We start from the raw sequence: 14,018 nt of genomic DNA on the forward strand, positions 1-14,018 counted from the left end.
GCCTGGAAAATCCCAAGGACAGAGAAGCCTAGCAGGGTATAACCCATGGGGTTGCAAAGAGTAGTTTTTAAAATTTGTTTTATAGATCAGTTTTCATGTTCCATAGGAAGGATAAGTGCCCCTCCCTGACTGTATTCCAAACAACAGTGCCTTTACCAGTTTTAAATAATGAGTTCCTGCTTAAGATTTATCTTAAGAAAAAGTTTCCTTTCTAAAAAGTCTGGAAACCATTGGTAATATCCTTCCTCTCTTCCACTACTAACTTTGCATTTTATACAAGGAAAAAAACCTGAGGTTCATACAGAGGAAGAATTTTATTAAGCATCATTTAAGTCTTACTCCAAGTTCAGGTTGTTCATAAACCAAGATTTTAGGGCATTCCAAAACATCTTAAAATGGGAAAAGATTCTTTATAACTAGTAACAGAGAAGCTTTCCTTTGAAAATGGAATGTATCTTATATGTCCACTCCTTGCAGGCCTCTGCTTTCTGTAGGACACTGAGAGGGGGCAGGTGACTCTTAGACATTGGTGCAGTGTCCACCCTGCCACAGGCTCACTACTGTGGTCATCCCATCAAGCAGGATACCAAAGCAAGAGAAGGCAGCTTATCTCAGGACTCCAATCATCATGAGAAAACTGCTAGAAATGCTTTCCAAGACTATGTCATTTTTGACATTGAAACCAAGGCCTAGGAATTATTCCTTCCTTTCCCTTTTCTTCCCCTCCCAAAGCTGATCACCTCCCTAGGCTAGGGTGGCCTCCAAAGCCTCCCAGAGACATCAGCGGCCTTGCCTCAAGTGGGTACAAGGGGAGACATACCCTTCCTCCACGGTAACTGAGTTCATGAGAAGACAATTGGTGACAGTCACTCTATCTCTTATGACACATGATGAACCAATGACCGAATGCTTAATGGATGACTTCTCTCCAACCTGTGTATCTGGCCCAATGAGGCTGTCAGCTCCAACCTGTAAAAGGCAAATAAAAATATAAAATATAATACCTTGTCCCCTCATCTCAACCAACTGCAAACCAACCATCCAGATTCCTTGAGCTGGGGTCTAGTGAGATCTTTTCCTAGAGACACTTCAGCAAGAGGGATCATCACCAGTATTTCTCAGGGCCACAAGGTCCCATAATATCTCTGAGACCAACTCAGACTTACACACTCATGCACTTGTGTATACCGAGGTGCTCTCCTGAAGGCAGTGCTCAAGTCAGGGTAAGAAGAGGGACGGAAATGGAAAGATCCTGTGTCTGAGTTCAAAGGCTGTAACGAACTTTTCTTATAGGGTTTGTGTGGCTGGGCTCAGCGCCTGTCTAGGCAGTCTGCTTGAAAGCCTGGACTGGAAGGTAAAATTTTATAACCAGAACCCAGTTTGGGACCTCCCTGGGGCCAGTGATGTTCAGGGCTTGACACCCCAAACCAGCTTCTCAAAGACAAGCCTCAGTGTATCCTGATAGTGCCCCATACCTGCTCTGCCCGAGCCAGCACTTACCATGTGTTTACTGACAATCTGGGCTGATGAGTGAATCAGTGATTCTTCTGGACAGATAACAGGTAGCAATTTGGACACCTTGAGGAAAGAGGTTTGGTCACTAAAGTAAGACCAGAAAACAACTGAAAACATGTTAAGTAGAACCTCGTGTTCAGTTAAGAGATGTGGGGAATTTTTAGCCACTGCCTCCTGTCTGGATGAGGCAGGCTGAGGTATTTCCCCCAAGACAAGGATCATTTATGCAACAGCTTCTATACAGTCTCATCCTCAGTTTCCTAGTTGAGAGCCTCCTCCCTGAAGTACTGCTGTGTCCCTCAACCGGGAGGCTGTGAGACAAGCCTTAGAGACAGTCAGGCAGCATTTGGGAGAGGAGGTCTGACGAGAGCAAGGGGAACCCTGAGGCCTAACCACAGTCACCTTAGGTTCCTGTTCACCTCCTGGACCACAGTGACCATGCAGGAGGGGAGGATGGGAGTAATCTTAGATAACTCCACAATCAGGACACACCCTAAGGAGGCATCCATGTTCTTTACCAACCAAAATAAAATGTCTAAGGGGACATTCACACTATTCTGTTTCCAGTATGAGAAAACTGAAAATGTTATGGGTGTGGAGTGCTTTAGCTCTGGACCCATTAAGGCAGAGATAGTATATCTGTGATTCTCAGTGTGGAGAGAATGCTGGTCAGAGCACTGTGTGTGGCAGACACTCTAACTGAGGGAGGCCTGGCCAGACTGGCTATATTGGTGATATGAAGGCTAATCCCTCTGTCCCTATGCCTGGGATCTCCTCTGTTATACTTCAGCCAATGCCATTCAGGCCTGTCTGACGCACAGCCCCCGCTGACACGCCAGAGGATACTTCTCTGGCCTTAGGCTATCCATCAACTTGCTTTCAGACTAGCCAGACAGACTCTAGTCATAGAACTGAATAAGGAGAACTAAAAGTCAAATTAAGGAAGCCTTTTATATACCTCTAATGCTACACAGGGGCAACTTTCTCCAGGACTGCCCTGGGTAAACATGGGACTAGCTTGGACTTCTTATAAACCCTGTGGCTTGGATTCCATTGACTATAACCAATCCGGTTTAAGGCTAGCTTGAGGTCTGGGTCTGAGACTGTTACTACTACATGGTGTGGGTCCTAAAGATTCTTGAGTCAGATTTTCTTCAGGGATTCAATTCCAATTCCAGTTTTCCCCTCCTCCTGTCCCTGGCACACAATAAAGAGCTCTTGCACACAAGCTGCCTCCTCATTGTTCCCCCTCTTCACCCTTGCCTTAAATAAAACCTGGCGGGCCTTAAGGGCACTGCTTCCCCTTCAGTAGAAGCTACTAATTCTCCACACTTCACAAACCTCAGGGTTAAAAGGATGGGTTAGCAAGACTCTGCATGCTCTAATGCCGTTCTCCAGATTTCTCTCACATAGGCATTCCTCCCTTGATGCTTTGTCATCTGGGTACTCTATACTCTGCTCCTTCACCTTCTAAGGAAAGCCTCCCCTGTGTGCCTGGTTACCTCCCCTGTGTGCCTGGTTACACAGTATTTATCTGCTTGTTTATGAAGTGCTATGGATATCCCCATGCTGAGCAGAATAGGAGAAATCTGTTGAACCCAGAGGCCAGAAGTGAAGCCTTCCCGAGATCTCGGCCTTTCTTTGGAGCCACAGCAGCTCTGCCTCTGCACGATGCCCCTCACTTCCCCTTTTGCTGTACTTGGGTACCCCTATGGTGTCTCCTGACACACCAGGTCTTGCTCAACCTTAGGAATGTGGGATTCTGTACAAGTTACTGTGCACCTAATGAAGAAATAAGACAAAAGGCTCCGATCTGTTCCTGGGAGATGAATCCCCATGATTTCTCTTCTGAACTCATCCTCTCACCTGTCTGTTGGCTTCCATGTAGAGTCCTAGGGTGCTTACTCGAGAGCAGAGCCCCTCTTTCATGATGTGGACATAGCAGCGCACCTGTGATCTGGACAAACCTTCCCAGCTGTCTCCTAGACAGGCGTTCCAGCAGGCATCATAGGGAGCAAGGGTCAGTGTATTGGCTTCTTTTATAAAACTGTAAATATCTTCAGAACCAAAAACAAGCAAGTACATGAGACAGGTAACAGAAAGGATATAGACTCAGTCAAGTTTTGAAGGAGGGTACAGCTCAAATCTCTTCCCCTGCAACTCAACCATGCAGCATGGACCCTGGGGAAATCCCACTAAAACCTGAAAGACTAAGTCAAAGAGCAAAAGAAGCAATGTGCTTTCATGTACATTTGAAATATTATGACACAAAAATGTTTTTAAAAAAGGTCCTGTAAGCAAGTTTGACTGATGATCAAGCACTACTGGGAAGATAAAATAGACTCTGTACACCATGGAGAAACACAAGTGACTGTCCAGGCTTTAGTGTCTAGCCCTATTGGCTTTGTGCTGCTAGCCTCTATTAGCACATCTGGTAGTTGTGCTGTGAGAGAAACAGCACAGGACCTGGGCCCCAGTTTTTCAACTCCTATAACAGTCATTTGAAATCTTTTATGATTAAGAAAATGGGGGCTCAAAAGACTGAAAAATCTGCCTTAGGTCACAGAATTAATAAAAGGTAGAGTCAGATTTCAAACGCAGGTCTGAGATGCTAAGCCCTGATATCTTAACCATCATGCTATACTGTCTCCATTTATTCCTTTGATAAATACATTTTTGGGAACATCTACTATGAGTCCAGGACTGGGCCAGGGACTAGGCAAGGATATGAGAGCAAAGACTGACCTCATCCCTACACCCTTGAAAGGAGAAAGTCTGTTGGCTCTGGTTGGACTGTCATTATACAGCCCTTCACCTTTCCTCCCTTGATAGGAGAGGCTGAGTTTAGTCAGGAGTGGGGCTTCCCAGAGTCAGAGAACAGGAGAACTGAGAAACGGTGGGCAGAGTGCAAAGCCAAAAAGGTCTAGACACGAACATGGCCAAACCAGGCCTGTTAACCAGAGAACAGGCCTGAGGTATGGTTAGCCTGTCCCGGAAGAGCACAGGGACGAGAATCGGCTTGAATAAGCCTGCCCAGAGCTCAGGGAGTGGTGTAAGCTAACCTGGCCTGCCTGTTGGCTAGATGAGAACCTGATGCCTTGAGACAAGCATCTTGGGCTGGGCTAAATTGTCCAGCCACTCTTTCCACAAGTGTCACTACCTGTACCGTACTGCACCAACTCAAGCACTGACCTAAGGATTTCAGCTCCTTTTTCTTTAGATCTTCTTCTTTTTCTTCTTGTCCTTGTTGTGGTGAAGCTGAGGAGAACTGCTTTCTTACTAGGTATGGAATCAGTTCACTCCGGATGGAAGTGATTGACCTAGGGAGAAAGAGTAGCCAAATATCAGAAATCTGATGGTCTGGATTCAATTAGAATAAAAAACTGTGCATCCAAGGAAAAGCCAAATTCCTTCCTGTCATGCCACCTTGGGACCGACAGAGATCAGAAATGGCAAGGGCTTGGCAGTTCTGGAGAAGCAGAGGATCTAAGTTTTCTCAGTTCAGGCTGGAGCTGGACGAGCAGTGTGTTGAATCTGAGATGCCCGTCCCCTGATCTATGCAGAGAACAGTCTCTTACAATTCCTATTTACAAAGTATGTGCCTGAAAGTTTGTATGTGTGTACATATGTCAACATGGTGTCTTGACTATTAACTGACAATAACTCATGAGAAAGCAGAATGCTCTGGCCTTTTGAAAAAAAAGTTGTTTCAAAATATTAAAATTTTTCTACAAAGGCTTTGTATTTTCCATTAGATTAATCAGAGTATCTTAATTTTGGAGGGATTAGTATTATAGATGGTGTCTTTTCAACAATTATTTTCTTCTTATTTGTTAACAGAATCTCATTTTACTATATTTCAACCTTGGGGCCAATTGCCTTGATAAACAATCTTAATATTAATAATTTATTTGTAGATTCTGACAATCATACCAACTATGTAAACAACAATTTTTCTTCTTCCTTGCTAGTTCGTATTTTTCATTATCTTACCATATTGGCTAAGACTTTCAATACACTAATGCTGAACAGAAGCACTAACAGCAGTTCATCCTTACTTATTCTTGATTTTAAAGGGAATTTTTCTTTTTTATCATTTAGACTAATGATTGTTATAATTTTTATCGCCAAAGCCACTATTTGATTGTCCTCTATGTGTAGACATTGGGCTTTGTACTTTATAGCTAATACTTGGCACATGTTATTGGTTTTGTAGATACCCTTTATCCAGTTAAGGAAGATCTCTCTTATTCCTAACTTTGCTAAAAGCTTTCATCAATGAATGGGTATTGAATTTTCTCTTTTTGCATCCATGGAGCTTATCATATTTTCTCCTCTTTTGCTCTGTTATAGTAATGGATTAAAAATTTATCTGATACTAGGACTATTGATGCTTTCGAACTGTGGTGTTGGAGAAGGCTCTTGAGAGTCCCTTGGACTGCAAGGAGATCTAAACCGTCCATTCTAAAGGAGATCAGTCCTGAGTGTTCATTGGAAGGACTGATGCTAAAGCTGAAACTCCAATACTTTGGCCACCTCATGTGAAGAGTTGACTCATTGGAAAAGACCTTGATGCTGGGAGGGATTGGGGGCAGGAGGAGAAGGGGATGACAGAAGATAAGATGGCTGGATGGCATCACTGACTTGATGGACATGAGTTTGAGTAAACCTTGGGAGTTGGTGATAGACAGGGAGGCCTGGTGTGCTGTGATTTATGGGGTCACAAAGAGTCAGAGACAACTGAGTGACTGAACTGAACTGAACCAAGGACTTCCCTGGTGGTCCAGGGGTTAAGAATCCACCTGTCAATACAGGGGACACAAGTTCGATCCCTGGTCCAGGAGGATTCCACATGCCACAGAGCAACTAAGCCTGTGCACCACAACTACTGAGCCCACATGCCACAAGTACTGAAGCCCGCATGCTCTAGGACCTGTGCTCCACAACAAGAGAAGCTACTGCAATGAGAAGCCCATGCACTGCAACTAGACAATAGCCCCTACTTGCCACAACTACAGAAAGCCTGTGTGCAGCAACAAAGACCCAGTACAGCGAATAAATAAATATTAAAAATTTTTTGTGATACTAACAAGTTGAATAACACTATTCAAAAACCATTTATACAATTTCTACTCTATACTCTCTTACAGTAGTAGAATTATGGGTGATTTTTCTATTCTTTATGCAAATTATCAAATTTTATCATTTAAACCATTCTTTATGTTTCTTGTCTTTTGTTTTCTCCTAGATTCTACTCTTACAGATTCTACTACTCTCTTGGTTTGATTCCGGACTCTAGAAATTTAAAATCCATTTTAATGACTAATCCATCCTAATCCATTCAGTATTTCCCACATAGATTTCAGCCTCCATTCTACTGAAGAGTGGGCTCTCTCATATTAATAACAGTTGTACTCATTTACCAAGGCTACCAAAGAATTTTCACAACAAAATCAACTTCAATTTACTTTCATGAAATCAGATCAGTCTAGGACAGCACTTACAGAAAGAAAATCAGACCAAAGATCAATACGCAGAAAAACTTTCAGAAGGCAAGAAATTTCCTATACTATTTTGTATCACTCAGATACAAGCAGTAAGCTACCCTGGCTAAGAGGTTTGGAACTCTTCCATTTGGCCCCTCTGGGTCCCAGGAGGCATGGTGCTTCCCCATGGGTGCTGAACCAGGATGTTTGGTTTAAATGACTAGGAATCTGTAATGGGGAAGAAGGACCTGATCCTTAGTACAGTGAGTATGCTTCTAATTTATACTTAGCAAAGGAACTGCAAGACTACCATATGATTTTTAATTTTCTTTCTCACACTGTGGACCTTTTAGAATTTTAAATCACTGATTAATTACCTTAGAATTTAACAAGACTAGTAATATGCTGTGACTTTGCTAGACCTTGGAAATACACTGTTTCTGACTTCAAAAAATTCATAATCTAGTGGACAGTAACCTGAGTATGGATTTAAGGAAAAGAGTAGAAGGAGATGAAGCTGCTTAAGGAGGCAATGGAGCCAGATCATGAAGGCCTTCTGTGGCAGTCTAGAAAGTTTGGACTGAGACAAGCCAGAGGTAGTTTTTAAGCAGGAAAGTGACATGATGAGTTTTATTTCTTAATGCGGTGATTCTGGTAGCAGTGAAAATAGGCTTGGAATAGGAGAATGAAAAGAGACCAGTTTCAAGACTCTGAAAGATGAGATAACATGGCCTGAGAGAGGGGTTAATGTATGAGAGCCCAATTAATCTAACTGATGCTTCATACTTCCTATCCCCTCTCCCAGCCCCCATTCAAAGAAGTTCTGCAGGCTGACACAGGACCACATAGATGGAGTGTAGGTAGGAAGGCAAGACAGAGGTGGAGGCTGAGGAGGGTAAGCAAAATTACAAACCCTGGAGCTACACAGTTCATGGTTTTTGTCATTTTTAAAGGATCAAGCCAAATACCTTTGAAAAATTCTGTGTAAGCTGGAAGCTCTTGTATTGAATCTCAATGTGATTTTTCTTCTGATCTTTTGATGAAGATTAAAAATTTCCATATGAATACGAAGAATGAAACAACACTTATTCTTAGCTTTTTTCTCCCCTTTTAATACTCCAAGCCAGTGTGGGTAGCAAATGTTCCTTGGCCCCACTCGGGTGGAAAACAAGTCAGTTCCCTTTGAAGAAATGACAAAGCATGGACAGCTGGGGGATTTCAGAGCCATGATGTTTACATTATAGGTCAAACAGAACTGTCCCTGCAAGAGGCAAGCAAACAAGCCTTGGCACATAGCCTCTTTAGACAGAACCCTTTAAGGAGATCAGATAAGGATGTGAGGAGGGGACCTGAAGCATTCCTGCCAGGTCCCACCTGCCTCTGCAGACGCTCAGCAATCAGGTTGATTCTCATAATGCAGTTGGCTTAGCATCATGATGGAGGACAAAATTATACTTCCTGCTTCCTAGTCAAACTAAAAGTAGCTCAAAGCTATACCAAGAAGTGGGAAATGCCACCATGAACCATTCATTGTGAACATCCATTGGGGCTGAAGGCTGGCAGCTGGATCCACTGCCCTGGCCCTTGGCAACCTCACTTTCTCCTTTTCCTTTTCTTTTTTTTTTTTTAAATTTCATATTTATTTATTTGGGTGCACTGGGCCTTAGTTGTGGCATGTGGGATCTAGTTTCCTGAACAGGGATAGAACCCTGGGCCCCTGCATTGAGAGCACAGGGTCTTTAGCCACTGGACTACCAGTGAAATCCCCTCTCCCTTCCCTCTTAGATAGTTTTCCCAGAAACACCTGCCTCATGTCATAAGCTCCTAAGAAATAAAAAATCACAGAGGAGAACAAAAGATTTGACTACTAGCTGCAAACAAGCAACTCCACAAAATAAGCCAAAATTATTTTTACAAATAGAACAAAATATTAATATTCTTCATAGATAGATTAAAATGTTTAAAATTATATAAAAATATTATTTTCTAAAAATTGGCAATATATAACAAAGGTTTTGAAGATATTCATATTATTTTATTTTATAATTCTATTTCTATATATCTGTGCTCAATAAATATATGCTGAAAAATAAAATAATCAGATAATAATACATCTTTGAACAAAAAGATATTATTTAATGTTATTTATAAAAATAACATTATTTATAAAATAGTAAGTTATTAGTTATTAAAAATAACTCAATGTTATTTATAAAAATAGAGAACCACCAAATAGTCAACAATAGAAAAGCAATAAAACACATATGTAATAGAAGAGCATATAGGCAAAACTCAGTAAACAATTTTTTAATGACACAGGAAAATGCTTGTGAAAAAATACTGAACAAAGAAAGCAGAAGGCAGTTATTTATACAGCACAATCTCAAGTGTGTATATGTATATATAAAAATAAATAAAATGATGGAAAGAAATACATTAAAATGTTCAAGGGACCTCAATCCCTGGTCAGGGAACTAAGATCTCTCATGCCACAGGACTTGGCCAAAAAAAAAAAAAGTTACCAACTATCTCAAAGTAGTAGAATTATGAAAGTGTTAAGTTGCTCAGTTGTGTCCGACTCTTTGTGACCCCATGAACTGTAGCCCGCCAGTCTCCTCTGTCCATGGGATTTTCCAGGCAAGAATACTGGAGTGGGTCCAGGCAATCTTCCCAACCTAGGGATTGAACCTGGGTCTCCTGCACTGCAGGTGGATTCTTTACCACCTGAGCTACCAGGGAAGCATGAGTAGAGTTATACGTAGCATTTTTTTTTTTTTCCTTCCTTGCTGCAGGGCAGGCAGGATCTCAGCTCCTGGACCAGGGATTGAACCCATGCCCTTGCAGTGGAAGCATAGAATCTTAACCACTGGACTGCCCGGTAAGTCCCCAATAGGTAGAATTTTTAAAATATTTTCTGAATCTTCCAAATTTCACTGTCATAGGCCATTCATTCCTCACTTCCTGTGGTATCACTTTCTTGATCTGTTTCTATTTTTGATAACTCTTTGTTTCCTCTAAAATATTTGGTGTTTCTCAGGATTTTCCTTTTTGCCTGTATTTTTCTCATGCTATTCGTCTCCCTTAGATAGATCACTTGGTGACTTCTTTACTACTCATTCCTAAATGTAAACCTATAGCCAAGTTCTCTCTTCTTTTTAGTCTCACATTTTCAACAGCCTGATGGACCCTGTCATTTAGGTGACCCACAATACCTTAAACACAAAGTCTCAAACTGAATCCATCATCTTTCTCCCAACCCTTCTCCTACCCCCCACAAACACTGATTACTTTGCTTAGTGATATGGAGATTCATTTAGTCACCCAAGCTAGCAACATGGTAATCATCTTGACTCTTCCTTCCTCCACTCCTCACATACAACCAGTCACCAAACACTGCTGATTTTATCTCCTAAATCTCTTTCAAAACTATGAACTTGCTGCATCTCTACTGCTACTATCTAGTCTAAGCCACTGTCATTATTTGCCTGGACTCCTTCAGCTGCTTTCAATCAGTTTCTTTTCCTCTAGTCTTACCGCATAAAATCTATCCTTTGTATTATATACAGAATATCCTTTCTAAAGCACAATCTGATCATGTCTCTTCTTCCTTCAATCCACCCTCTGTGTTGCAGGCACAGTGATTTTTCTGAAGTACAAATCTGATCTTATCTTCTTAAATTTATTTAACACTCAAGATAACAGTTACTTTAGTGTGCAGGGGATAGTTGCTTAAAGGGAGCTTCTGGAAACTGGGTTAATATTCTACTTTTTTATCTAAATAGTAGTTACAAGGGAGTGTTCACTTTGTGAAAATTTACTGAGCTATAAAACCGCTCTCAAATATTATCTCTACTTGGAAGCCTTTTGTAACACTTGTAGGTTTCTGTACTGTCATAGCAAAAACAATTATTTGTATTATTTTTGAATCAATATCAAGTGTGAGTTTCATGCTAGGAAATTAATATATATTATTTCATATTCTTATAGCAACCCTCATGGTAGGTATTATCATCGTCATTTCATAAGTGAGGAAATCAAGGCTTAGAAAGGTTAGTTACTTTGATTAGGTCAACACAGCTTTTATAACTGGTAGAGTGGAAACTTATTCTATAAGGACTCTTTCCACTACACCATTCTAATCAGTATCCTGTGTTTTCTGCAACCACAGCACTTTCTACAGGGTTGAAAATTTTCTGCTGACTGTCTCTATACCAATAAACACGTGCTGCTGCTGCTGCTGCTACGTCGCTTCAGTCATGTCCGACTCTATGAGACCCCATAGACGGCAGCCCACCAGGCTCCCTTGTCCCTGGGATTCTCCAGGCAAGAACACTGGAGTGGGTTGCCATTTCCTTCTCCAATGCATGAAAGTGAAGTCAAAGTGAAGTTGCTCAGTCATGTCCGACTTAGCGACCCCATGGACTGCAGCCCACCAGGCTGCTTCGTCCATGGGATTTTCCAGGCAAGAGTACTGGACTGGGGTGCCATTGCCTTCTCCAATAAACACGTAGTCAGTGCTAAATAAATATTTATTTGAATAGATGAATGAGTGGATATGTGAATGACTGAGTGTAATGCCTCTAAGCCAGACAGCTGGCAATAATTTCTTCTTCTGATCTTTGGAGATAGAAAGAAGAACTTTCCTGATCTGGAAATGTAATGAACTCTACATATGTTTCTGTATTATTAATATTACTAGCATTAAAAATGTAACATCTGAAAAAAAAACACATGATACTATTCTGCTTAAATCTATTATTTTTAGCATTTTGCCCTGATCTGGGATCAGGTCTTTGTTATAGCTCTAAGTTTTTTTTTTAGGGAAAGCCTAAAAATTATGTCCATGGCAAAGGGAAAAAATTGGCTAATTTTACATTCTGCCTGTTCTGTTTCTGTAAGCAAATTTAAAGAGACTTAAAATCCTCTGTCTTCCACTTCAAGTCAGTCCTTAAAAAACAGTAGTTAGCAAAGAGGCAGAACAGAAAACCTACTTTTATAAGGCCTGCAACTCAAGACTGCAGAAGAACACTAAAGGTTTGGATTTCTTGCCTCTTGTCTCAGCAGAGCTGTAACTGGAAAGAAAACATGATTGCTGAGTTAACCCTATGCTTTGTTTTCAGGCTTTTTTTCTTTCTTGCTGATCAAAGAAAATAGATATAATCTGGAATAGTAAACAGGAAATTGTTTTAGATTAAAAGGTATTGACTTTAGAACCAAGTATTTGGTATATAATATTCTGAGATATTTTTTCCCTCTTTTTAACAAAATATTGAAAGCTTCTATAAGAATAAATTTTTGATGCTGGTGCATATGTCTTGAGAAAGACAAAGATATTCAGATCCTAGCAAGCCTGGCAAGACTGCTTAGACTTCAGTTCAGTTCAGTCGCTCAGTCGTGTCTGACTCTTTGCGACCCCATGAATCGCAGCACGCCAGGCCTCCCTCCCTGTCCATCACCAACTCCCGGAGTTCACTCAGACTGGCATCCATCGAGTCCGTGATGCCATCCAGCCATCTCATCCTCTGTCGTCCCCTTCTCCTCCTGCCCCCAACCCCTCCCAGCATCAGAGTCTTTTCCAATGAGTCAACTCTTCACATGAGGTGGCCAAAGTACTGGAGTTTCAGCTTCAGCATCATTCCCTCCAAAGAAATCCCAGGGCTGATCTCCTTCAGAATGGACTGGTTGGATCTCCTTGCAGTCCAAGGGACTCTCAAGAGTCTTCTCCAACACCACACTTCAAAAGCATCAATTCTTCGGCACTCAGCTTTCTTCACAGTCCAACTCTCACATCCATACATGACCACTGGAAAAACCATAGCCTTGACTAGATGGACCTTTGTTGGCAAAGTAATGTCTCTGCTTTTCAATATGCTATCTAGGTTGGTCATAACTTTTCTTCCAAGGAGTAAGCATCTTTTCATTTCATGGCTGCAGTCACCATCTGCAGTGATTTTGGAGCCCCGCAACATAAAGTCTGACACCGTTTCCACTGATTCCCCATCTATTTCCCATGAAGTGATGGGACCAGATGCCATGATCTTCATTTTCTGAATGTTGAGCTTTAAGCCAACTTTTTCACTCTCCACTTTCACTTCCATCAAGAGGCTTTTTAGTTCCTCTTCACTTTCTGCCATAATGGTGGTGTCATCTGCATATCTGAGGTTATTGATATTTCTCTCGGCAATCTTGATTCCGGCTTGTGCTTCTTCTAGCCCAGCGTTTCTCATGATGTACTCCGCATAGAAGTTAAATAAGCAGGGTGACAATATACAGCCTTGACATACTCCTTTTCCTATTTGGAACCAGTCTGTTGTTCCATGTCCAGTTTTAACTGCTGCTTCCTGACCTGCATATAGGTTTCTCAAGAGGCAGGTCAGCTGGTCTGGTATTCCCATCTCTTTCAGAATTTTCCACAGTGTATTGTAATCCATACAGTCAAAGGCTTTGGCATAGTCAATAAAGCAAAAATAGATGTTTTTTTGGAACTCTCTTGCTTTTTCCATGATCCAGCGGATGTTGGCAATTTGATCTCTGGTTCCTCTGCCTTTTCTAAAACCAGCTTCAACATCTGGAAGTTCACGGTTCACGTATTGCTGAAGCCTGGCTTGGAGAATTTTGAGCATTACTTTACTAGCGTGTGAAAGGAGTACAATTGTGCAGTAGTTTGAGCATTCTTTGGCATTGCCTTTCTTTGGGATTGGAATGAAAACTGACTTTTTCCAGTCCTGTGGCCACTGCTGAGTTTTCCAAATTTGCTGGCATATTGAGTGCAGCACTTTCACAGCATCATCTTTAGGGCAAGTCAATGAATCTTTTATTCCTTTGAATTTATTCACTGAGTACCCTAAATGTGTCAGACATACTTTAGACTGTAGGGATGTAACAGTCAAATAAAACAAGTAAATCCATGCCTTCATATAGATAGGGATAGAGTAAAGGGACAAAGTTGGTAATTAAATAGTTAATCCCAGTAGGCGAGTGTAAGTGATGAAGAAAGTATGGGAGACCCCTGTAAAT

The 14,018-nt window shown here is 41.4% G+C and overlaps 1 protein-coding gene across 2 annotated transcripts in view; it reads right to left on the reverse strand.

Moving 5' to 3' along the window:
- Nucleotides 1-14,018, reverse strand: part of EIF2B3 (eukaryotic translation initiation factor 2B subunit gamma) — a 117,725-nt gene that overhangs the window by 21,013 nt on the left and 82,694 nt on the right. For both annotated transcript variants that reach the window (XM_004001908.6, XM_012124123.5), the window contains exons 7-10: nt 4,708-4,835; nt 3,382-3,572; nt 1,501-1,578; nt 821-969 (exon numbers count right to left, since the gene is read on the reverse strand). In XM_004001908.6, the coding sequence (XP_004001957.1) occupies nt 821-969; nt 1,501-1,578; nt 3,382-3,572; nt 4,708-4,835 (546 nt within the window). The remainder of the gene's footprint in view (nt 1-820; nt 970-1,500; nt 1,579-3,381; nt 3,573-4,707; nt 4,836-14,018) is intronic.

Source organism: Ovis aries, chromosome 1, assembly GCF_016772045.2.
Source record: "Ovis aries strain OAR_USU_Benz2616 breed Rambouillet chromosome 1, ARS-UI_Ramb_v3.0, whole genome shotgun sequence".
Classification (NCBI taxonomy): Eukaryota; Metazoa; Chordata; class Mammalia; order Artiodactyla; family Bovidae; genus Ovis; species Ovis aries.